At 37.4% G+C, this 26040-nt stretch overlaps 1 protein-coding gene across 6 annotated transcripts in view; it reads right to left on the bottom strand.

The window, feature by feature from the left end:
- The window catches only part of EFR3A (EFR3 homolog A), a 75417-nt gene that overhangs the window by 25122 nt on the left and 24255 nt on the right, over window positions 1-26040 (bottom strand). For 5 of the 6 annotated variants that reach the window (XM_069005493.1, XM_069005495.1, XM_069005498.1 and 2 more), the window contains 8 exons: window positions 25231-25358; window positions 23698-23848; window positions 15214-15335; window positions 13353-13502; window positions 8789-8926; window positions 3926-4004; window positions 2766-2901; window positions 1400-1564 (listed from right to left, as the gene is read on the bottom strand). In XM_069005493.1, the coding sequence (XP_068861594.1) occupies window positions 1400-1564; window positions 2766-2901; window positions 3926-4004; window positions 8789-8926; window positions 13353-13502; window positions 15214-15335; window positions 23698-23848; window positions 25231-25358 (1069 nt within the window). The remainder of the gene's footprint in view (window positions 1-1399; window positions 1565-2765; window positions 2902-3925; window positions 4005-8788; window positions 8927-13352; window positions 13503-15213; window positions 15336-23697; window positions 23849-25230; window positions 25359-26040) is intronic. The other variant, XM_069005497.1, reaches the window with a different exon arrangement.

Genomic DNA, 26040 nt, shown 5'->3' with positions numbered 1-26040 from the left:
AGTGGGCACAGCTGTGGCACTGCACCCAGGGAATTGAGATAGCATTGTTATTCCCAACATTCCTCATGGAAAGAAATTGGGGGGTTCGGGTTAATGGCAACTTGAGTGTGACTCAAGTGTGCCCTGGCAACCAAAAGGGCCAACTCTGCCCTGTGGTGTACCAAGTACAGCATCACCAGCTGGTTAAGGAGGTGACTGTCCCATCTACAGTGCACTGCTACAGCCCATCCTCAAGTCTGTGTTTTGGGTGCTGCTATCGAAGAACATCAAACACCTTCAAGGGAGGCACCAGAAGGGGAGGTGCAGATCTCTTTCTGGTGACCAATGACAGGACACAAAGAAATGCAAAAGCATTCCCCACCAGGGGAAGTTCAGATGGAACATTAGTGGCCAACCAAAAGGATGGTTGGCCACTAGACCAGGCTCCCCAGGGAGGTGGTCACAGCACCAAGCCTGACGGTTTAAGCAGCATCTGGACAATGCTCCCAGGCACACTGTTTAGTTGAAGCAGTCCTGGGAGGAGCAGAGAGTTGGACTTAATGATCCTTATGGGACCTGTCCAACTGCAGATACTCTATTTTATTACTGTGCAATAGTATAATGCTAACTTCAATAGAAAGAAGCTTCACTTTAAAAGATTAGGTTGTGGGGGTCTCTGGGATTTTTTCTGGTGGGGTTTTAATATTTTAACTGGGCAGTTTTACTGCAATGGGGAGAAATAATCTACTACATACTTGTTACTGCTCTAGAAAGCTTCAAGGCAAGCAAAGGTACAGATTAGTGAACAACATTTAAGTTAAGTTCCCCCTTGTTCTTTCAGAAAAGGACAAATAAATGCACCCCAATATATAACATCAATGCCATAAAGGGAAAATCTGAGAAAGGGGAAGATGCTATTTTAAGAAAACAATTTTCATTGCTGTGCATTAAAGTACTTCAGTTAAGTCATGGTAGCACAACTGGCCATTAGGTGTCATTGTTGCTACTATGTTTAACATTCATTACTATCAATTTCAAAGTAGTACCTACTAAAATATGTATTACTGTATATGACTGTTTGCAGTGATTTTCATAAAAGGACTAATATCAGTTCTGTACCAAAGGCAGAGATTTTTACATTTCAAGGGCCACAAAATAATATAATTAAAATTAATTTTAAGTCCACCAGCATTTTTAATTTTCATAAGCTTCTTGGGCTATGTGCTCAGTTAGCATTTAAAAGGACAACCTTTCAGAAATCAGACACATAAAGCAAGCCTGAGAATGAGAGGCAAACACAGTCAGAGATACCACACTTGGTAGCATTCATTGATGATTCAAGCTGGTGAAATATCATCTCATTGGGGAAGGGGGAAAAGGGGAGGAATTTTAAGTGAGCCTGTGTCATTGTGTTACTCACCAATTGTCTGAATAATTGCGTTCTGGACAATCCTCTCATCGCTCTCCTTGGAGCTCGTGCTCAAAGTGGCACTTCCTGCTGAACTGCGCCTGTCACCCAGCTCCAAGTCAACACTGATGCGCAGGTGCTTCAACAAGGTATTAAAGACCTCCAGAACTGTTGGGCCTGGAAACAACAAATAACAGTGATTGCACCTGTCAAGGGGAAGATGTCTTAAGAAAATGAAAACTGGGCTTTTCAATCCCTTTTCACAAGAAATGAGAGCAGGATGAAAAGAACCAAGTGAAATTCAGTGTCAGAGGCATCAAGACTAGGGATAAACTTTTGAGGTGTGCCTACACCTTGATATTTTAGAAATTAACTTGGAATCAGGAAATACAATAAAGTATGTATGCATAATCCATTATGATCCATTACTGAGTTTGGCCAGAATGGAGGTAACCCGATTTTCCTTGTGCATGTGGCTTTTGCTACACCCATCAAACTGCTTTTATCTTGAACCATGAAACTTCTCACCTTCTTTCTACAGTGTCCCTGTCCTGTGGGAGAGGGGAGTGCAAACAGCCCAAAGTCAACTCAGCATGCAACCTTCAGATACAAAATAGGAGTGGTTGCTGAAATTAAGCCTCAATAATGGATTAAACTGCAGGTACTTGCCTTTAAACTTCAGTTATTTCAAAACCTGCTACTAAAATCCGGATCTATACATTGGATCAAAAAATGAGCACTTTTCATCATATGGTCAAAGATTTCACAAGTCTGTGCATGCAAGTGGGTCTCATATAAAGAGGAAGGACAGACTCAGGCTCAAGCTAATGAAGCAAAACAATAATATTTCAGCAGGACACCAAAGAACATCAGAAACAGAGCACATGAGTGTACATCTCTTCATAAGTACTCTTATTTCAAGGAACTATCCTAATCATAAATGACATATTTTACCTTATTTCAGCTGCTTCACAGTTAATAAAGTAAAATTTCTCAAAGATCATTCTACTCCCACATTACCACTCAGGTCACAGCTGTATTGCAAAGCAACAGTGCTCTTGACATTTTGTAGTGACACACAATTCTCTCAGACTTTATAATTTCTCTTCAAATAGGAAAACCTGCCTTTCACAATTTTTTCACTCATTTTGTCAATGCAAAGGATTATATAACAGTCAAACAACCGAGTACATATGTTCAGAATAATTGCAAACCAAGTAACATTTCAAGCATTTTATGAGCACAAAGGAGAAAAAAATAAATAAATACAAAACCTTCTCAAAATAATGTGTCCAATCAATCTGAAATCAAAGTGAAAATGAGCACAACCCTCCAAATTTATCCTTTGACCTGATGCCTTTAATTTAATACAACTTACCTATTGATCCTTTAGCTGCTATTGCAACTGCTTCCAGAAGAACCTGAATAATGCCAGCACGAACTCGCGGTGAATCCCTTTTGCGAACATCAAGGTGTCCAAGGATTTCTTGTATTACGTGATGGGAATATTGTGCCTATTAAAAAAACAGACAGAAAATCTACATCTGTGACTTTAACAAGAATAAACTCATACACCACTCAGCTATGGTCATGACCGTATTCCCATTCTGCAACATTTTCATTCAGAAATTTATAAAAACTACAATAAATTAATGACTAAATACATATTCAAAAAACTGCCATGCGAGATGAAGCCATACTGGTTCATTCAGCCAGCCCAGTGTACAAAAGCTTGGAGTCTTAAAATATCCAGGAACATCTACAAGCACAGAGGAAGCGTGAAGTGGTCCTTCACTCAGCTAGCTGCAGTTCAAGGACTTCAGCACCATTGATATAAATGCTGAGAAAACTCAGCTTTATTCCACAAATGTGGAATTTTACACTTGTCTTTTGGGCATCTGCGTTTGATGCAATCCAAGAATAATACCTTGATGTTTACAACAGACAATCATAGACTCATAGAACGTCTTGAGTTTTGAGAGACATTAAAGACCATCCCATTCCAAGCCACCTGCCATGGGCAGGGACACCTTCCACCAGACCAGGTTGCCCAAAGCCCCATCCAACCTGGCCTTGAACACTTCCAGGGATGAGGCAGCCACAGCTTCCCTGTGCAACCTGCTGCAGTGCCTCACTACTCTGCTGATAAAGAACTTCTTCCTAATACCCAATGTCTACCTTCTCTCCTTCAGCTTAAGGCCACAACACAGGTGATTCACTATTAAAAATCCTCAGCACAACACAGTTGCACGTGAAGCTGTTTTCTTGGTCTGGAAAAGCAGCACAGCTGTATTGGCACAAAGAAATAACCAACTTGAGAGTTTTCTTTGTCAAGTACAATGTCACACCAGCATGGTTACCCTGCTGCTTGTCCTGGAGCTTAGAAGCACCACCCCACTACCTTCCATTGGATCTTTTTGGATTCTTTGACTTCATCTACTGTCTACCACTAGCATGGTGAGATGAGCATTTAAACCTCTCTCATGTGCTTGAAGCATCTATGCAAAGAAAAAAAAAAAAAACAGGAGAAAATCCTACCTGTATAGAATACATGATGATTTTAAAGCAGGAAACAGCAAATTCATTAGGATCCCATAGTTTATGATGGTCTAAATGCCTGTAAGCAAAAATTAAGTAGACCTGAAATAATGACATTCCACAGATATAATAAATGGTATCTTAGAGTTTTCTCAAAATTCAACTCAAAAGGATCACTTACTTACATAAAACCTGTATACAATGACTTATGAACTAGGTGAGACATTTAGAACTTCAGAAAACCACTTGTTTTCTAGGTTTAGGATGTGATCACAAAACATTTGGCTGAACAGAAATTCCTGATCTTCCAGTTCCAGAAATTTAAAGAACCTAGTTACACCAAAGATATATAGTTAAGAATATACTGCTTCCACACAAAGTTCATGCATAAAAATTGCTGTAATATTAGACACTTATTTACATGAAAGGGATCTGCTGAAGTGGATGGTTGTAACACATTGACAAACTTCTACTCTATAGAAGATAAATAAATTGTTTTGAATTACACACTGCAAAATAATTAGGGCTGAATGCTCCATCCAGAACAAAACTCTAAGAAATATTTTTGTTATCATGGTGGTTTCATAAATAAAATATACAGGAAAAAAAAGAGCTACTCTTTGTGCATATATGCCTTTTACACTCTGAAGCATTTCAGCACTTTCTGCAAGAAATATCAAAACAAAATCCAAATAATAAATGCATCAGTTTCTCTTTAAATGGGATAGGAACCACAAAAGAAAAAAAAACCTGTCAGCATTTCAAGCAAATAAAAAAATTCTGCTTAAAAGAAATGTTGAAAGCTATGAATAGGGCACACAAATTTTTGCACAAAAGAGATCTGAGTCCCCAGAAAAGCATGACAAAAATAACTGTGTTTTTCATTCTAGAAGATTGAAGAAAAGGTAATTTTGGACACATTTTAATTGGAATTATTTAGGTTTTAAAAAATCAAAACAAATCCACAAACAAATTCACCAATGAACAGCAAACATGCCTAATCAGCAAAAAAAGTTTGTAACAGAAACTGAAATTAGGTTGTGTTTCTGAACAGGTATCTGAATCTCAGCTACTCAATCATTACTGCTCTCCCCTTCCACAAAGAACTTAGGAAACATATAAAGATGCTTGAAACAACAAACTCAAAAGCCCTACAGGTGAAAGAAGTCAGCGCTGTGACCACAGGAGGACTGGCTGGATGGTTTAAGTTACTCTGCCTAGAATCTGGAGATTTCAATTCACTCACACAGGTCTCCTTCAAGGTTGATTAATAAACTAGATGACACAAAGCATCTCCTGTGCCCTAAATTACCTCGCATTACAATGCAGAGATTAAAAAAAAAGTTCTGCCATTTGACACATCACATACTTTTAAAAGAAATCCCTACAGGAAAGAATGTCAGGAATTTTAAAGGTATTTGGCTGCCCAGATAACAGCAGATTTGCATTACTAAATATCCAACTTGAATACTTGTTGGGGATAGCTGCCTTTCTTGTGCACACTGAAAATGCACAGGCATATTTAATTCTGCCTTGGGACAGAAAACCAAACAAAACTACCTCTTTAAATTCTTCAAGGCTTAGTGGCTCATAATGTATTTATTCATGTCTTCTTCCTCTATTAATACCATTCCAGTACAGTCCACCATATCTTGTACATGATGGCTTATTTTAGGTAACCTATTTTATTTTTGCCTCATCAAATAGAAAATCATACTCTCCACTATCTTCTGATTGGAACTGATCCTTTAATCTTTCAGGGCAGTATGTGTGTTCTCTGTTAATCTTGACAGTTCCTATTCATCTGCCCCAAAGATCCATTCAGGCAGATTACGATCAACTACATCCCATATCATGTAAAAACAAGAAAAAAACATCCCTCTCTAAACAAGACATACAGTTTTATTTTTCCAGAAAGGCCAAGTATTAGCTGCTTCAGGTAGATGAACTGCTGGGAGGACAGCAGGGGGAAGATGCCAGCCTTTGTTAAAGCTTTGTGTAACAGCTCAATGGGCAGTGTATTTTGTGTAGTGGAATTTTCCTCCTAAGGACAGCAGGATTAGATTCCTGTAGGTGATGTATTTTACTGATCATAACAAGTGTATTCAATGTAGTTTTGTTTTTGCAAAAGACAGTAAAGGGTATTTTCACTATGGTGCATTTACTTCAGTTAAAATCAAGTCACACCTTAACTCTTTTTTTTTTTTCCAAATTACATGGCTTTAAATAAAGGATACCTAAGACTGCAAAACACTCTATTCCTGGATTAACAAATGCCAAACTCTGCCTTCCACTGAAATCTGCTGCATATATGTGGCAAATGTGCACAATTAGGTTTCTCAATTTCAAAAGGACAGCAGAACTGATGATGCAAATTTCTGGAGAGACAGCCAATAATGATCCCTGAATTCTCTCCCAGTACCACACATGCAAGCAATCCCTATAGTAATAGATGATAAATTCATCCTGAGGATTAGAAAGCATAACTGAGGCACACATGTATGGGAATATATAGAATATTCTGCTTTTGCACCATGTTTGCTGGAAGAATATTAAACACCAGACTGTTAATATTCCAAACCCCTGCACACATGATGTGGTAACTGACAAGAATGGAAATACAGTTGTGACGTTTCACTAGATTTCTGGATCTCTCTGAATATGCCTAATTCTATTCACCATTGCAAATCCACGCTAAGTACGTCTCAATAGCTTCTGACTGTTGACACAACATACACAATTTTTTCAGGTAATGGTAATGTAAAATTTTTTGACTTTCATTAGGCAATTTGTGAGACTAATCTGTAAGATTTTATTACAAATTATTATTTGAGAGTTCCTAGCTACTGCATGTAGACACTTATAACCATGGAGATTTTCTGCCAGAGGCAAGGAGAATTAACATCAATCCAAACCTATACCAGGAGACTGACTTTAGATTTCTACTATCTTCATTACATTTAAATCCCTCAATCAATGAATACACCCTGCCTCATGATGCAAGCAGGAGTGATCTCTCAGTTTCACAAGGAAATGACAGCATGTTGCCTGATATTGCAGTGCCACATGAAGCAAGCCTTCAGGTGGGGAACTGAACCTGCACCTTCATGTCAGCATTGTAATAAGAGGCCTTATCTGTATTTCCTGAGTTTCCTTAAAAGCTGTGAAATAGCTGAAAATTGTTAGAAGAAACTGTTTTCTAATCGTAAGCTAAGTCAAGTTTTTCAATCCGATACAGTGCAATAGACTATTTCAAACTTATCATTCTAACAGTTCTGTCATTCACAAAGTGAAGCTGATTAGGCAGAGCACTCCCTTTCTGTTTAGAAAAAACTGCTTGAAATTGCATTTTCTGCATCTCTTCCTCTTCAAAAATACTAAACCTTTACAGTAGTCAATTTTAGAAAGACACATTTGGCAATTTGTCCTCAAAGTAGAACACAAAAATGGTGACTACAAAGACTCGCTATTCATAGAAGAGATAATATATTCTGAGTAACTGATCATTATCTACTCATTTCGGTGCACATGCAGTATGTGGCACACAGAGGTGCACACAGTCAACTTGTTCTTTACAGTCATAGCATGCAAGAAAAGAAAATAGTCTGGAAATAGTATTATAGAGACACAGGCTTTAGATTAGCCACAGGAAAAGTAGCTATGGCACCTTCTCAAATCCCAAACTAAGCACTACCTCTAGTCTAGGGAATCAGCAATTATTTGTAGGAAACTTCCCTGATACTAAAGTGATTGAAAAGACTGAAGTTACTGCAAATGATGATAAAGTTTTGAAATAAACCCATAAAAAGAATTGAAAAGTGGTAAGAAAGCAGCTGCAGTATGGTACCAAGTAGTCCATCCAGACTGTTTAGTACCTAGGTGTTCCCTGTGATCACAGTTATTTTGGAGGAATGCAAATTTTACAACTAGGAAAGAATGAGTATTTTTTAATAAAACACTCAGCTTTGCAACAGAAACTCCTATCAGGTTGGTATAACAGGTACATACAGAAAGTAAGAGAATGGTACAGCTCTTTGTAGTCAATGCTTTTTCAGGATGAACAAGGGGTTACAAAAATTTTCTGCCTTCAACACCAACCCTATATTCATTTGTAATTTCTGCTCTTACCGCTAGTAATTTGAAAATGGCTTTTGGTATCTTGAAGGTCATTCAGTGTAAAAATAAAATACTTAATTTTGGTGGGAAGAACTAGGCCATCTAAGAGAACATATTCCTGAACCCGAGATGTACCCTGAAAAATCTACAAGAAGCAAGCAGGTCTCCTCGCCACCAGGAAAAGCCAGCGTTTGAAAGTGGTATCACCGAGTGTTAATATATCAGGTATAATTTGTACTGTGTCTGTTTGTGCATAATGTGTATACTGTGTGCATATCTGCCACTCACTACTAAATGAGCTGTTAAAGATATTCCTCACAGAATATCAAAACAGGTCCTGGAAGAAAATGGCAGGAAAATATAAACTGTAACTTTATGGGGCACAGTATTCCTTTGTGCTACTTGTACTTTACTTGTTTTGCCACTGATTGTAACACTCATCTCTGGGACATTAACAGCTTGGATAAAGTTTCCCATTGAAAAAAAGTAAGGCCAGCTGAAGCAACAAGTCATGTAAATTATTGTATTTCACTTCTAAAAATCAGTAAAGCAGGACATGCATTCCTCCATAACTACCTTCAAGTTTACAGACAGGCAGCAAAGAGGAGAGATTAAAAAAGGGGCAATTATTTTTAAGAAATGTGAATGGAAACCTTTGAGTTGAAAAGTAGGAGAAAATTTAATGCAATAGCATTGAGGATGAAATAACGAAAACCTCTTAAGATCTGCCATGAATTTTCAACTTACGCAAAAACTGGTCTGACAGCATTATTCATATTTCCATAGGTTGCTCGTCCCAGTAGTTCCCTGAAACAATTCTCAGCCAGCACAGAAGGATTTTCTTCTTTCACTCCTCCTGTAGGAGAGGACTGGGGGCCTGTTCTGCTGAAATAAGACAAAATGCATTGATTATATTACTGACTATATTCACCTTTTCTTTACTGTATCCACCCTCGGTATTAAAACATTCATGAGTCACACTCTTGAACTAGGCAAGAACAGTATTTAAAACATGCATTGAACCAGAATTCTGAATAAAATATTTTATTCTCTTATAGCAGCACCATAGATCATCATCTGTTCACTCAGTATCGACCGCTGTATCAGTAAGTATTTACATGGCAAACACAGAAGCTGCTAATATTCAGTTAACTCGTTACCCACCACATTTTGACAAACCACTATGTGTTGCTAACAATGAATGAAGGCTGTGAAACCATGAAAAAGTTAGACAGAATCTTAGTAATTTTGTTCAAATTAACTACTGAGTCCATACTGTGTGGGTGAGCATTAAATGAAACTCCAATACTTCTACACAGATGGCTTGTGAGTTGAGAAAAAATGTCTGAGTGAACTAATTAGAACATTACTACCCACACAGTTACCTCTAAATAGGCAGTGTAGAAGTTGGTCACCTTTTAACTGAGTGTCTTCCATCATTACTGTGGACAGGGCATTACTGAGCCCCTTGCTGTGGGCACCATGGTGAAAACAGGCTTCAGAAAGAAATCAAACAGCTTCCATTGACGTACCTCCATCACTTATCAAGAGTCATTGTACAGGTGGCAACCTTTTTATTTTCTCTCACAAAACACATTATAGAAATTTAACTGAGGATTCATTCGCCTACATTAACATTATGCATCTGCATATTGCAGAAATCAATATGCTAAATCCTTAAACATAATTTCAGTTCTGCAGTGTAAACTTGTCTGGTAAATATGTTTTAAAGTGCCCACTAAGAGCATCCAGTTTAGTTAAGTACCATAAAACCTTAGCTTTAGAGCATTATAAAAAGTTGCAAATTGAAATATCAAATGAACATGTTAACATCATAGTTGTAATGTATCATCTGATGGCAAAGGATTTTCTAGTGTTTCAATACTACTGAAATTTGCCTTATGAAAATCCTGTTGCCTCTGGAAACCTCACTGTTCCAGGAGTTACCACAACAGCGCTAGTTTGTCAGATTTTTATAACAGAAAAGCCTCAGGAACCCTGCTAGATAATTAAGGAAAAATAGTTTTACAAGTGCAGCATGATTAGAATTTTAAAAGGCATGACAATTTGTATATAATCCACCACAAGTACCACTAAACTCCAGCTTTATCCAACTGCTGTGCCACTCAATCTCCCTGTTTTTTCCTACCCCTGTACAGCCCAGACTCTGATCTAGGGAGAGGGGCACTCACAGCACAGAGAACGTGCAAGAGACAGGGCAGGACTGTCACTTCCCTCGCTGTTTTGACACAGATTCCCTAACATACGACAGCATTGTAAAGGTGGTGTGTGGGGAGGAAAAAGAAAGCAGGCTGCATAGGACACAGAGCTAGGTCTGTCTGAAAGAATTCCAGTTAAAATGAAGTAAAAGTAAGTTATGTTTTAAATGTTTGTATATACAAACCTACAGAAGGCGACTTCTCAGCACTGCTTGGAGTCTTTTTTTAGATGAATCTTCCTAGCGTAAAATGTTACTCTTGGACTGCCTCAGAATGTCTAAAATTATCTTGCGTTGTCTGTAGGAATAACATTTTATTTTGAACTTTAACAGCAGCTACCTCAAAGTATTTCTCAAAGTAAGTGTCCCTTGACATTGTCAGATAATAAGACAATGAATATTGAATAATCTTTTTAGTTTTAGAGGAAAGCTTTGTACAGCCTCTTAAGTTTGTAGATTCAAATGGGCAACTCATACTCATTTTGTTTCACTGATTTGGCTCTTACAGAAGTATCAGAAAACCTCTGAGAAATCCAACAGCAACAGTTAAGAAAAAAACAGTAGTAGTCCTCTGCACCTAGACCTTTTTTACTACAGCAAGAGAGCTGAAAATACGCTTTGCAATAAACTGGGCAAGGACAACTCCCTTTGGCTGCTCTACCAACTTTTTTGTGGGCAATCTCTATCAGAAGTGGCAACAAGGAACTGGAAGGAGGATGTGTTGAAATACAGCAGTTTCCATAGCAAATACCTAATCACAGACTTAAACTAGCTCAGAGCAACTCAGCAACTTAGTGAGACTTCTTTAATGCCACAAAACCAGGATTGGCCAAAAAATATGACAGACATGTGAAGTAAGACTTAAACACTACTTTTGAGCAGAGTAGGTAGAGGAATGTTTGACTATGATTCACTCACCCTTAGAAATAAATAAATTCTAACCTACCTCCATAGCAGAATTTGTATGAACATTACAGATATATCAGAAGGATCTGAAGTCAAGTTTACGACAGGTGCTGGAGAGTCCCTCTGCCTGAAATAAGGCTGGCAGGTTTAGCTCCACAGTTATCATGAGCAATATATTACAAAGTAAGTGGATTACCAATTTCATACATCCCTTCCCTATTTTAGAGATGCCCATAAATAGACAGACATCACATAATGTCTGATAGACATGTAACTAGACTGTGCATTCAGATATATTAACAAATAATGACATCCACAAATACAATTATCTTTTTAAAATGTTGTTTAAATAGTAAATTCTTAACTCTAAGACATGTCTTATCTGCTATGTACTCAAAAGAATATTGAATTAAGCTATTAAAGTTCCAAAAGCTATAATTACACTTACTTTCAAGGTAAGCTTTACCTACATGTACTTCAGCTTTAAACAAAAATGCTTTTTTTCTATGGACTTAAGTTGGGGGTATTTTCTGGAATTTCTGCTCTTTCTCAAATAATGCTTTGATTCCATCTGCCAGAACAATATGCTTCTTACTCCTACTCTTCAAGACGTCTCTGTGCTCCACAAATATGAAGTCACACATAAAATAAAATGAGAAATTGTCTGTAACATCATTTAAGACCAGCAGGTAACAATTTACGAATATTGTTTTCAGCTTTTCTATCATGCACATCATGTAAGGCCCCTACTCACCACTTGGAAAATCGTTAGTCTTTTTTTTCATGTTCAATGTGCATTATAGGACAAGTTTCAAGCACAACAGTTCAGAAATTTAAGTTGCTTTTTGACAGATTTCTTTTTCTACCACTACTATTGCATTCCTCAGTAGACGATAAAAATCACTCCTGCAGTACATATAAACTGATCCACTTTAAGTGGTTAATCCAAATCCTACTTCAGTCAGTTTTTCCATCAGTAGTTAATTTACTTCTGCTATAAAAAAGAAAGTGTACGCCTGAGGGCACTGTAAAGAGTAACAAAGGAAAGGGCCCACCTGCAATTAGAAGCCCTGTAAGAGTAAGCAAAGGCAAACCAGGCTCTCCTTGTTCAAACAGCAGCTTCAGAAACCTTTGTCTCTTACTCAGATCACTCTTCAGATGTAAAATTCAAGTGAGTAATTCCATACATATTGTGTGAGCCCTCAGTTATATGCAGTAAATAGATACAAGCATGGACAGACAGACTATTATTGATTTTAGTTATTTAGTCTGATTAGCAATGAGACAGGTACTGGCAGTTAGAAATAACGGAACAAAAATAAAGCTGAGGAATAGCAAAATAAATGCCAAAACTCAAACCAAAAAAGAGAAAGTGACAGATCTAGAAAGCTGAGTGAAAGCATGAAAAGCTTGCTGTTATAGGAAGGCTCCTGAGCCTCTTAGCAGGCAAGTTTTGAAGCAGCCAGAATTGGACATGGAATGAATATTCAATTTGCTTGCACAGCTGAAGTTGGTTTTATGAAAATTTCCCAGTGCTACCAATAAACAGTTTTTATACCCACATAGTGTTTAACCATGGACCAAAACAAAAAGTGACTTTTCAGTTGTAAGGTGACTGGCACCTCCTCAACCTTAATTGTCACAGAGATCTTTCTGAAGATCCTTTTGCAAATGTAGCAAGTAATATGACTAGGAGTCACTGAAAGCAATAAAGAGAAGGGGGTCTACATATAAATAAAACTTTAATTCCTTACTCTGAGTAATGTTTCAGCCAGGACATGCAGTTCTTACTAATGGCTAAAGGAAATAAACCCTCAATTTTTAACAAATCTAAGTAGCAAAATCATCTGAGTCACCTAAAAGCCTTTGCTTACTCATCCCTGCATCTGATCCAATAAAAACCAGAGTTTATAATTTTTATCAAGTTAAAATATGGATATATAATTTCTGGAACAACTTTTAGGCCAATAGAATCTTGAACAAGTGAAAAAAAAGTGCTTGAAAGGATTTTAGGACAAGAAACAGTAAGAACCATTATGCAGACCTATACTATCAATTTCAAGGAGCCTCAGGCTAGAAAAGCAGAGTTGTTGCTTCCACTAAAAACAAAAGAAAAAAATACCCATCATAAAAACTTAGCATAGAGATTGCTTAAAAAAACACACCAGTGACAAGGAATAAAATTACCTGTCAATATCTTCTATTTTCTGCATGTTGAACAGCAATGATGGCACTATCTTGTCCATGTGCTGAGGTTCCCATATAGTTGCTCTAAGTTCATCATTAACTGTTTTTCGAACCACTCCCTGGATGCCCCTGATTCCAGCAATTCGGATCCTGAGGAAGGAAAAGAGGAATTACTCCGGCCACGAAACAAAGCACCTCCCAGAATGGCTCTGTACCTACTGGGCAGCAGTAATTAAGTAGTGTGGAATTCCAGTAGGCTCTCACAAGCAGCAGTTGGGAAGCTGGCCAATCACCAGGGTTGCCCACAGTTTCTTTGAACACCTTTAAAGCAGTAAGAAAGCTGACAAAACAAACAACTGAACAGAAGATGGCCTGTAAGGATAAAGCTGACATTAAGCAATGAAGACTTAAACTTTGTGCATCGACTCTGACAAAAGTCATGTGGATGAAACCCACCAACTCTATGCAATTTATCATTCATCAGTTGAAACTTTGCACAGTCTCAGCCTATTCCAGAGCTGAAGAAAAATGCGACGTTACCACAACACAGCTGAAGTAATATCTAGCATAGCCACGTGATCGTGTCCTTAGAAGTTGTAATTAAGGCTATGGATTAGTCAGGGAAGATCTTTAAAGATTTCCGAAAAATTCACAAGATGGAAAGCAAAGGATAATTCTCTCAACTCAAGCCTAATGCACAGAAGGAACCACCACTTTTATTCCAAAACCATTTAAATGAAATCAACTGAGAAGTAATCAAAAACAATGAAATAATAGAAAGAAAAAAAAATAATATAAGTTCAAAAAAAGACTTGGTCTAGCTGCTAGCTATTGTCATTACTTTATTAAACAAAAATAGCTTGCAGGAAAATCTGCGCAATGAAATAAATAGCAGAATATTATTTAAGTGATAATAGCAAATTATTCATTATAATAAATGGTAGGAAGAGAATTTACTTCCTGAAAACAAGTAGAAGAAAGCTGGTACAGCTATCAAATGAAATAAGCACAAGCTTCACTAAAATTTTTAAGTATTTCTATTAAAATCCATCCCTCATTTTTTAAATCTTGATTCAAGTACGGACAACACTTAACTGGCCCTTGCTCAGCTAAATTGGCTGAATTAAAACATATCTAAGATGAGCTACAGAGGTAACTAAGTTCTATAGATAATATTCTTGTTTAGATTTCAATTTGTAAATACTTAAACCTGTAGCTGCTTGTATTTTACCCATTTCTGAACAAAGTCTTGTACATTCAATATGAATCCAACATCATTCTAGACCTTTTGAGATAGTTTATATAGGACTACACACGAAGCAGGAAACAAGAGGGATGTACAAACAACTAGAAAAGCTGCTCCTGGGAAGGACACATCCTCCAGGGAGAGCCACAGGAAAACAAACTGCAGCAATTACTTAAGAGTGGGAAAAATTGGAACTGCCGTTCGTGGAGGCTCTTGAGCTTCACACACATGAGCATACTTCAGACATCTAAGAAAACCCAGGTTTAATGAGTAATTCTCAAAGAGCAGACTTAATATACGTGTTTGTTTTTCATGTAAGTAGCCTTGTTAATATCTCAAGTAAGTTATGAACTCGCACATTTACATTAGTAAGTGGTGCCTTTCTGCAGACAATCCACACAATCCAGTTTGCACTATTCAGGTAAAATTACACCTAAGTATCCTAGGAGTTCTAGCTATCTAAAATTTGCAATATTTGGTGCTACTCAAAAAGTAAGACTGTTATTTTCTTCATATGGAATGAACTACTCCAATAAACACCTTAATAAAAAGCTGTATCACAGACAATATTATTGTGTCAACAGTTTTCAGTAATTCCTACAGAATGACTCTTACTCAGTTTGTACTTCTGGATCCTGGTCACAGGAATGACACATGGCACTGAACCGGGACACGAAGAAGTCGTAGCGTCTGTGATATGAAGGTGTGTCTTCCTCAATGTTGGCAAATTTGACAAACTGAAAATAAAATACATTAGAAAAAGCTTTTAATACCAATTTCCCAAAAGAGAATAATGACTACCAAGCATCATTTAACAAGTAATATAAAATAATTGCATTAAAGTAAGAACCCAGTTTTGACAACACTTTAGAACTTCAGAGAAGAAAGATTTGAATAGAAGGGTTTTCTTTTTAAGGTCTTTCCACAAGAACTTAATTTAGATAGTTATGGAAGGGTGAAACTGGATGAAATACAACATACTATGCAATATGGAAACATCTAACACTTGAATAGTGAGTGTCATCAACTGTCAGAATCATTTAGGTTGGGAAAGACCCTTAGGATCATCAGGTCCAACCATTTGCTCAACACTGCCAAGTCCACCACTAAAACATGTTTTACATAACTCCGGGGATGATGACTCAGCCACCTCCCTAGGCAGCCTGCTCCAATGCTGGTAACTCCTTCAGAGAAGAAATTTTCCCTAATGTCCACTTTAAACCTCCCCTGACACAACTTGAGGCCGTTTCCTCTCGTCCTATCTCTTGCAACTTGGGAGGACAGCCTGACACTGACCTCACTACACCCTCTCTCAGGCAGTTGTAGAGAGCAGCCCCATCAATCAAATGCAATACTGTCACCACCAGGTTACTTAGCAACATTCTGACCCACCAAAATTAAAGGGAAATAAATTTGGAGGCATTCTGTCAATTCTATCTTGACAAAACGGAAAAAGGAGGAGTCCGGGAATTATAAACCAGTCAACTCTAGTCCATTCACAGAAAAACACTGGGAAAAAAAATGCCAATTCGCCAACATCTACGAAGTATTGAAGGGATAAGTAACAGTCAACATGGATTTGTCAAGAACAAATCACATCAATCCATCTTATTCCTATGACAAGTAAATAAATTTTGTGAATCCAGATGAAGCAGCATCTGCCAAAACTTCAGTGATGCTGTTGACAAAAAACCACACAAATTATCAAAGGAAAGCTAGAAAAACACTGTCAAAAGAACACTCCCCATAAGAGAGATGTGTAAGAGTTTGGAAAAAATATGGAAATGCTAGTAAACCATCACAGTACAAACATATGATATGAGCTTCACTAGAGACACAGATGGCAGGTTGGGATCATTGAATTTGCAAAGAACACTAAGATGGCCAGAGCTGTAGGCACACTTGATGCCTGGTTTTTGAGCAATTGGAAATAGGACCAGAAAAATCAAGGAAGCAATTTGGGAGTGGTTACTGCAAACCAGCATTTTAAGACAGTTGTACAAATACAAGCAAAAATCATCTGAATGAAGAAAAGGAACTTAGTCAATGCCCATACAATGGCATGAAAAACAGAACAATATACTGTGATACATCTGCATTACTCATGATAGCTATAAAGAAACTTCTGCCATCTAATTGGGCCAAATAAGCCCTTAAGTGAAGTGGTGCATCCAGCTGAAAAATCACAGCTGAAAATGATGAATAACTGATAAAGCCCTCAAATTATTCAAGAGATGAACAAAGCTTTAGGTAACTATCTGTAAAAGAAGAATGAAATACATTAAATTACCTAGACTACAGCTACCTAGAAGGTATCAATCTTAAAATGTACAGAAGACAGCTATAAAAAGAGAAGAAATGAATTGGGTTTTTTTTGTCCAATAGTAATAGGAAAAGCAATAATAGGCTTACAATGAAGCAAAGGGTAACTAGACATTAAAACCCCTCCTTTCTAAAGTAAGCAGACTGCCTTAAGATCTTTTGGATTCTCCATCACTGACAGTTCTAAGAATAGACTACAGAGAGAAATAAGAAGTGAAACGAAACATTGTCAGGAAAGGTTGAACACAGTGCTGGTTCTACCCTGAAGCAGAGTGATGTCCCATTAAGACCCCTCTGCTTTTAGTCACACCATTTTATCAATTCCTAAGCACAGGCTGAGGCATTTCCTTTGTATTTTTCATGATGCAAAACCTGCTTTCATCAGCACATTACCAACAGACACCCAGACAAGCCCAAAGCACTTTAGCATAATCTACAGCACACTGATTTATGGAGAGTCTGAGGTTTTCAAGCTGAAAGCTGTGTATTTCAGAAAAAAAACTCCCACCATTTTTTTTCTACTCTTTTGTTTAGTCTTTTTTTCTGTTTTATGTAGAACATTTATCCCTCTCAGCTGCAGTACCAGTTCATGCTCTTGAACTGGTACAGCTGAAAATGATACAGTTCATAAAACTACATTCTCAGCTATTACTGAAAATGGAGCAAAATTGTATAGTACGAGCCCATTTTACAAGTCCTTCTGTTAGGACTATCCTGTATTTCAGGTGGTAAGAAAGTGACAAAAGTCAAAAACCAGGACCTATATGTTTTCTCCAACAGAGTGAGTTATAAAAATGATCGTTTCCTTCCCAAGAGACCCTGGGAAATGCTTCATATGTAATATGTCTCCCTAGTTTGCTTCATGGAATTGTTACTAGCAGAACAGAAATAGACCTTAATTTTTTTTTTTTTTTGCAGACAAGAATTTAATTAGTCCTTACATATCAATAAGCCATGAAGACAAAGTATTTAAAAAAAAAGCCCAAACAATATGATCTTAGTATTTTCCAGACATTCAAATGCTCAAGTCTACAAATTATTCACCCAGAAAACTTCCATAAAAGCATGGAAAAGAATAGAAAAAAAAAAAGTTTGAAGAACACAGAGCACTGTGGGAATGGCTGCGAGAATGAGAATATTAGTTCATGTAGCATTTAATATCAGCATTTAATATTGATTAATATTATCTGAAGTACTAAATTATTTGATTGACAGGATCTTCCAACAGGAAAGCATAATAAACTCTAATAACTGTTTTGTTAGCAGAAAGATTTATTGTACCAAGAAACTGCTTTGTAAGAATAAATGATGAATTTAGGCCAAGTACATGTCAGCGACTCCCTTGTTCTGAGTACTTCTCCTGTACCAAGGTGCAGCTTTGCAGCAGGGACACAAACACATGAAAGTCACACCTTTCAAAATGGCATGCACAGAGATCCAGGGAGGGCAAAGGTTTTTTATGTCCTCATGTGTATAACAAAGCAATTTCACCCACTGAACATACAGCATTTCTGAAGCACAGTCCAGGATTAGCATTCAGACGACTGAGCATTTAGGCCACAGGAAAGCTAATTGTGGTAACAGTTTTGAGTAGTGCACTGTCTTCCAGTAAAGTGTAAAATTCCAATTCACCACAAATTTTAAGTTTCTACAGTACACATCAGTCTCTACTTTGCTTTGCAGTGGTGCTCTTGTAATCGTTGTTAAAGAATATTTTACTCCTAAGCATATATTTTCAAACAAACTTCAAATATAAAAATTATTCAACCTAAAAAAGGATAAACTCTTATTAAAGTCCCAAGCACTTGCCTAGGAATTACTTAAAAAGCTTTTATAGATGTAAACATGTCATTCAGTAAATGCTTGCAAGCATCCAATGGTAATCTATGGAAGTTTTACCAGGACAAGGATCTTCTATATTTTATAATACAGAAGGTACAGAAAGGAACTTACATTGGTAGTATCTTATTTCCATTAACTTCGAAACCAATAAAATTCAATCAGTATAAAAACACATAAATCTATCACAAAGTGAAAAAGAAACATAATATTTATTCAGAAGATGTTTTTTCCAGGCTGACTCGAAAAATTTGGATCATATTACCAGTGAGAGAGAGATTGTGCAAGTCCTGTAAGTAAATCATACACATTCTCAAGAACAAAATTTCTTCTATGCATTTATGCTGTTTTATTGCTGTTATGTAGCAAGTACATTAGGAGAAAAATCGTAACTTTTAATGGTCCCTGCTCAGTTTTTTTCAAGAACAATCACCATGCATCATATTTGAGTTATGTTACTTAAAGTATCTCCCTGTAAGAACAGTAGGCTAGTAGACTCGACCTGAGCAGTATTTTTTTCATATCTGAGCTCCCCAAACTGTCTTCTACAGCCTGTAATATTTTCTCTTGTTTCAAACAGGGAAAGAGGGTGCTGATACTGGCAGTTATCACCTTTTACAGGACAAGGTACTGTATTTCATTATTATGAAACTGTCACATGGGAAGTCATGATCTCTTATAAACATAAGACTCTTACAAACCACACACTACAGCCTTAATGAGAAGTGTGAATGCTATGTGTGCACTTCAACAAACAAATGCCAGAAGGACAAGCATTTCAACCTTCCTAAAGAGAAAAGCTTCAAACACTGAATACATTAACTTTACAAATATAGTATTAAAATGATCACAACAAATAACCTCAACATAAGGTTTTCAGCAATGAAAATTGGTGATTTAGTTTATTAATACCTAGGGTCACCTGACAATCAGTTTTATCGGAATAGGATGGATAATTTCACATTCTATTTTACTTTGTGCCCCTTGGATGAAAATTCTCCTGATCACCACATGTACAGTTATGTAACAAAATCCACAATGGAATATTGGCTTACAGGGCCATGACAGTGTGGCCATGGATCTCCAAAACCAGAGAGCACAAGTACGAGTGGGGGAAGCAACACTTAACTTTGAGTGACCCTAAAGGACTCACTCAAATTCTAGCAGATGCACAATTTCTAAGATAATTTAATAACCCACATGATGAGAAAGAGCACTGTGTGTTAATCTGTCTCCCTGAGCTTTAACTCCTATTAAAAAGACAGAGCAGGCATCCTAGAGATGGAATTGTTCCACTCTGTATTAAATCACTACCAGCATATAATTCTGTATTGGTACATGGAATGAAAGAAGCATCTTGCATTAAGGGTAAATTTCCATTGCATACTTCCAGATTAGCATGCTGCAGAAAAGGCAAACAGTACCTTACTGGGAATATTAACTGTGACATTGCTTAATTTTAAAGTGTTGAAATTTTATACTATTTTTACATACCTATGCACTTCAATTCTGCCCAAACCAACTGCTTTTATAAGCCAACACTAACAAATATGAAAGTCTCGTCTCAGGTACTGGTTGATAGTTTTTCCACTTGGGATATTGCTTATCTTCATTTAAATAACAAATTATGACAACCAGCAATAACAGCCACCTCCTCGTGCACAGGAAGCTCAACACTGTCACTGATGGGATCATTATTTAATTTCTCCTACAAAGAAACTGCCTTTATAAAAGGAAGCACCCTATCAACTGAAGAAGCATTTGTGCTATGTAACTAGAATGTGGTGACACTGGGTTCCACATATTATCTGCTATTTTTCACATGAAACCCCAATATCTCACTGGCAAAATACAAAAAGCTCACCTCATCAGCATTCCAAATTAGGTTAAAATGTTTTGTATTTAACTGAGTCTTGTAAATATGGATTAAGATGAAAGTTTTACTAAACTATGTATCCAATCAGCTGCTGACTAAAGAAATTTTCTTTAGAAATACACATAAATTTGATATAGACAATGGATATAAATTGGATCTCTTATTCCAAAAAATTTTGACCACATGTTCAAAAAATTTTAAAGCTTGTCACTTCTATCCTAGTAATAAACACTAGACCTAAGCAATACATTTAATTATGTGTACATGAGCAATGGAGATATTTTACATGATACTCAGTTACTGAAATTCTGCAAGAAAATTTGAGAGAGAAATAAAGTATTGTCATAAATTTCTAAGGAAAAGCTTTTTGCAATCAGCCTTCAGATTCTGTAACACATAAGCCAAGGAGATATCACTTTTTCCCCACCACATTTTTTCAGTTTCCTCACTAGCATATGCTATCTTAGCACATGGTCCATAAAAATTTCTTCCATGCTAGAAAAAGCCATTTTGAACCTGACAGACTTATCAACCTGAAATTTGGTCTACATAAAAAAAACCCCCAACACCTATTCAATATATTCACTATTGAATTTTACCTGTTTTTAAGAATCTGTCTTACATAAATAGATTTACAATTATGCTATTAAAAAAGAAAAAATCACTGCTGCTGTAGGAAATAAGCTAACATAACTTATAAATGCAACATATAAAAGATCACAGGAATAACTTATATGTAACCTCAAGATCAGGCTTAAAAGTACATAAATAAAACCCAAACAGTTATTTATCTAAAATAGTCATCTTCAAGTTTGCTTTTCAAAAATAAATCAACTACTATTATAAATTAAATGGAGTTTGAAGTCCAAAATGAATTTAAGATGACAAACAGCTAAGTGAAAGTTTATTTTTTTTCCTAAAATACAGAGCACCAAGTAGAGCAAGTCAGTGGGAGTTTCCAAATCTTTTCAAGCCTTTAAATTGCTTAAAGATGTTCAGTACAGAGATTTGCTTCATCTGAAACCCCGACTTTTAAGCAATCACAAGAGTCCCAAAGCCGAAGCAAAATCTGTGAGGCTGAAATAACCCTATAGGTTCAAGTAAAGAGGCTTGAATTTTACTTCAAAGACATCACTGTCTTTCTATCTCACTAAAGCTTTGGGTAGAAAATAATCAAAATCTATTTAGAACCACACTCGTACCCCATATATTTTAAGTGTAAGCAGACTATAAATTTGTAGGGCCTTAAACTAAGTTTCCTAAAAATACTATGCAAAATTTTCCAAAGGCTGCCTGACTTTTCACCAGTTTAAAGACATTTACTTCATATACAGACCAGTCTTCTCTTCTAGACAATACCAGTTTGCACTCCAAAGTGGTACATCAGAATAGCTAAAGCACATGAAGCATTATTCAGTCACCATACCATCTCCTCTTGTTTTTTTGTTTGCTTGTTTATTTCCTTCTGGAGGAGAGAAAAAAGGCTGAATATGGCAGTAAACTTTCTTCGTTAATCTAATTAACAAAATTTATTTAAGAACACAGTAGGGCAGTGCCCTTGGTAACAGACAAGCTGTTACCCTTTGTTCCTCTGAAATCAATACAAATAGACTTGTATCCTTTGTCCTCATTAACTCTAGAAGGCACCTAGGGAAATTAGCAGTTAGGTTAAAATAAGGTTTTGGAATACTGTTGAAGAGCCATAAAAATTCTCCTCACAGAATTTCATCCCCTTATTTAGGGAAACTTATTTTTTTTTCCCCTGAGTTTTATAGAAGACAAACACAAACTATCTCCTAATTCAGGAAGTCCAATAATCTCCTTTACTCACAAAAGACTTGGGAACTGACAGGAATATCAAACAGATTACCCCAAGGTGGAGTTCTGTTCAGTAACATGCATTTTGAAGTGACACATGCCTTGTACATCAGAGTGGAGATTGGCAGTAACTGTTTGCCACCAAGGATTTTAAACCACTGGAAAGTGATGTACACCTTACCAGTTGGCAGCCCAGGAAACAAGTTCCAACGCCACTTCCCTAAGGGGACATGCCCAGGCATTATTATACAAAAAAATCAAAGAAGCAGGGTAGCCTGGCTCGAAAGTATTTAAATAAATAAGTAAAATTTTATATGTATAATGAGATATAGATCTCATTATCCTCAGTAAAGCTGCCCTGCTAGTGGGGGAATGAGGGGACACTTCTACCCTACATTACAGCAAAACTCTCTTTATTCCATCACAACAAGAAATACTGCTCTGGGGTAGCATCACTTTACTATGCCCTCCTGTCTTCCTGAACTGCAACTCCAACTCCATCTAATGTCATCAGCTGGGAACCAAGCCCAAAAGCCCAACAGTTTTACTGATTTCCCCACTGTTAAGAATGGCAATAATTTACATGAAATGCAAGAACTACTCTATACTCATGTAAAAGCAGTCACTCCAAGTGAAAACAGTCTACATCACAGTCCTGGGATTTATGAGATTCCAATGTTACCAGCTGGAAAATACAATGGTTAGAAGGGAAATATGACAGAGCTATAACCCTGACTGTACCCATCACTCTAACTGGAAAACTAGATCTCTAGATCTTTATTTTGACACTTTTAGTTACACCCTTCAAGCCTGGATCTGAATCCTGAAATATTTAAGCTGATAAGATGGTGAGATTGCAACAGTCAAAGCTACTTTTCAGCTAACAAGACTCTTTCCACATAGCTTAAGTTGCCAGAAAACAAAACTCTGCCTTACCTATACACTGGCTCCAGGAAGGCTGCTTGAAGACTTAAAATATGAACTCACACAACATCTTTTCTGTTCCTTTCAGGAGTTATTTTTGGAGGGAATGAGCCCAGACATCAAAAGAATTTGGGACACTGAAGGGAAACAGTTTATCTGCCTCCAGCTGGTATCCGTTCTGTGTTTAGGCCCAAAGGATACACCCTGCTACAGACAGCATCTTTCAATTCATGTCAACTGGCAGATCCTTTAAGACTTCTTAAACTACTTTCCCAAGCAAAGATTTACTCTGATTTGATTCAGCATCTGAGCTTACTCACAGAATTAGTCCCAAGGACTTGCAGCTTTGGTTCGCCTGATTCCAGAAGCTTGGCCACCATATGAAGGAAACTTTCCACAAATGGTTTTATGCTTTGAGAATGGCAAGCCATTAGAAGTTGGTCCAGTGCCTCCATGGCAATTAAAACATAACTGAAAATTAATTAGAGAGACTCACATAAAGACGTATTACATTTATCATTAACTCAGTTAGTTCAATTTAGGATCTTACCACAAAAAAAAGAAAAGAAAGAATGGAAGGCACATATTTACCATTGTTTAAAAATGACACTTAGGGCTATTTCCTATATCCATATTTCCTCTCTTTTTTCTTTCTTTTATTTTTTGGGGGGGGGGGGTTGGTGATGTACGAGGGAGGGAAGTATGGAATTGAGTGTTGGCCATTTACCCTTTCTCTTAAGTTGTAAAAACAGCTTCTGATGTCATGAAGGCCAAAAAATGATGGTCTGTGATGGATGTTGCTTTTCTTTGCCAATTCCAGCCACTTCTTAGATTCAGTATTTCTCACTTAAATATCTGAATTAGCCAAAAGGGCTCAAAAGAAAGATATCCCTGTTTCCCTATATCCTGACTGACATTCAAGGGTGTATTAGGCTTACATAGTCAGGTTTTAGCAGCAAGGGGCTGGCTGCAGGGCTGGTTGCTGTGAGAAACCAGGAGCTGCCCCCATGACAGACGCAGCCAGCTCCAGTCAGCTCCAAGACCAACCCACTGGTTCCCAAACCTGAGCCCCTCAGGGACACTGGAAGTGCCCACAGGTAAGCAGATATCCATAGTGCAGACCATGGAGGACCCCCTGCTGGAGCAGATGGATGTGCCCTGAAGGAAGCTGCTGCCTATGGAAAAGCCCTACTGGAACAGGCTCCTGGCAGGACCCATGGAGAGGAGCCCACACAGGAGCTTTTCTGGCAGGATCTGCAATCCCATGGGGGACCTATGCTGGGGCAGCCTGTTCCTACAGGACTGCACCCTGAGGAAAGAAGCCAGGCTAGAGCAGTTCTTGAAGGACTGTCTACAAGGACAGACCCAAGGCCAGAGCAGGGTAAGAGTGTGAGGAAGAAGAAGCAGGAGACACAAGATGGTACGAGCTGACCACAGCCCCATTCCTGATCTGCACTGCTTGGTGGGGGTGGAGGTAAAGGACTTGGAAGGGAAGCTGAGCCTGGGAAGAAAGAGGGCTGGAGGAAAGACGTTTTTAAGCTTTGCTTTCGTTTCTCACTATCCTACTCTGTCTTTAACTGGCAATAATTAAATCAATCCTCCCCAAGTTAAGTCTCTTTTTCCCTATGATTGAACTGAGTGATCTCCCTGTCCTTATCTCAACCCATGAGCTTTCCATTTCTCCATCTGGCTGAGCAGGAGGAGTGAGAGCATCTGGACAGGCACCTGGCAGCCAGACAAGGGTAACTGACCACAAAGGGGCTGTCTTGCCTTCCAGACTCGATCAGAACAAACATGATGAAATTCCATGACTTGTTAGCATCTATTTTTAATGCTGTGACTTCTCTCCTTACCCATAGCGATGTCTGACCACATCCCTGCTCAGTCTCTCTGCCAGGTAAGCCCCAATTCGATCTAGCTTCTCTGGTGCAGAAACTGCATAGAATGTCAGCTTCTCCATGTCAGCTTTAACAAGACCATCCTAAAAACAGAAATACAAAATAGAAAATTAAAGAGTTCATAGGAAATATAAAGCTTTCCAAGTATTCTTCCTTTTTTTCTAGTTAACATTTAAAGATCAGAGCCTTACCGATGGAAATAAGCTGCTGAAAAAAACCCCCAAACTTCTGAGCAAAACTGCCATTAGCTTAGCTGTAAAAACCAGCAACATTAAACAACTGAAATATTTTTAAAGGAAGTGAAGCAACCAGCTTGCTCCACCATTTTTTTGTGAGGAAAGGAGAAGGTATGTAATGAGACATGTGACCAGTTCTAAGACACACTTCTTTCCTACTAGCACAATGTAATTTTTTTCGGTTCCCAGACCTGCCTCAAAGTATATTTGATGCATAATTTGGATAAACTATACAAACAAGATGGTAGTTTAAGTATTTTATATTGTAGTTTAAATATTTTATTCCTTCAGTGTGAGATCTCGAACAAGGCTGACCCCCAGCACCTGAAGGCTAATTGGCAGAACAAGATCAAAGATTAACATATTAGTTCCAACATTAACTGTAACATGGATCTGCTCAGATGAGGTTATAATCATAACTATTAGGTAAGCAGAATAAGGCTTTTTGTATTTTTATCTTTTTTTTTTTTTCTGGAAGTTCATAAGAACATCTATTTTTCAAATAAATTACTTAGAAGCTTTTAAAACA

The sequence above is a fragment of the Aphelocoma coerulescens genome, chromosome 2, assembly GCF_041296385.1.
Source record: "Aphelocoma coerulescens isolate FSJ_1873_10779 chromosome 2, UR_Acoe_1.0, whole genome shotgun sequence".
In the NCBI taxonomy this organism is placed as follows: Eukaryota; Metazoa; Chordata; class Aves; order Passeriformes; family Corvidae; genus Aphelocoma; species Aphelocoma coerulescens.
Note: the sequence above shows the minus strand (reverse complement) of the source record. Positions and strands in the feature narration are given on the sequence as shown.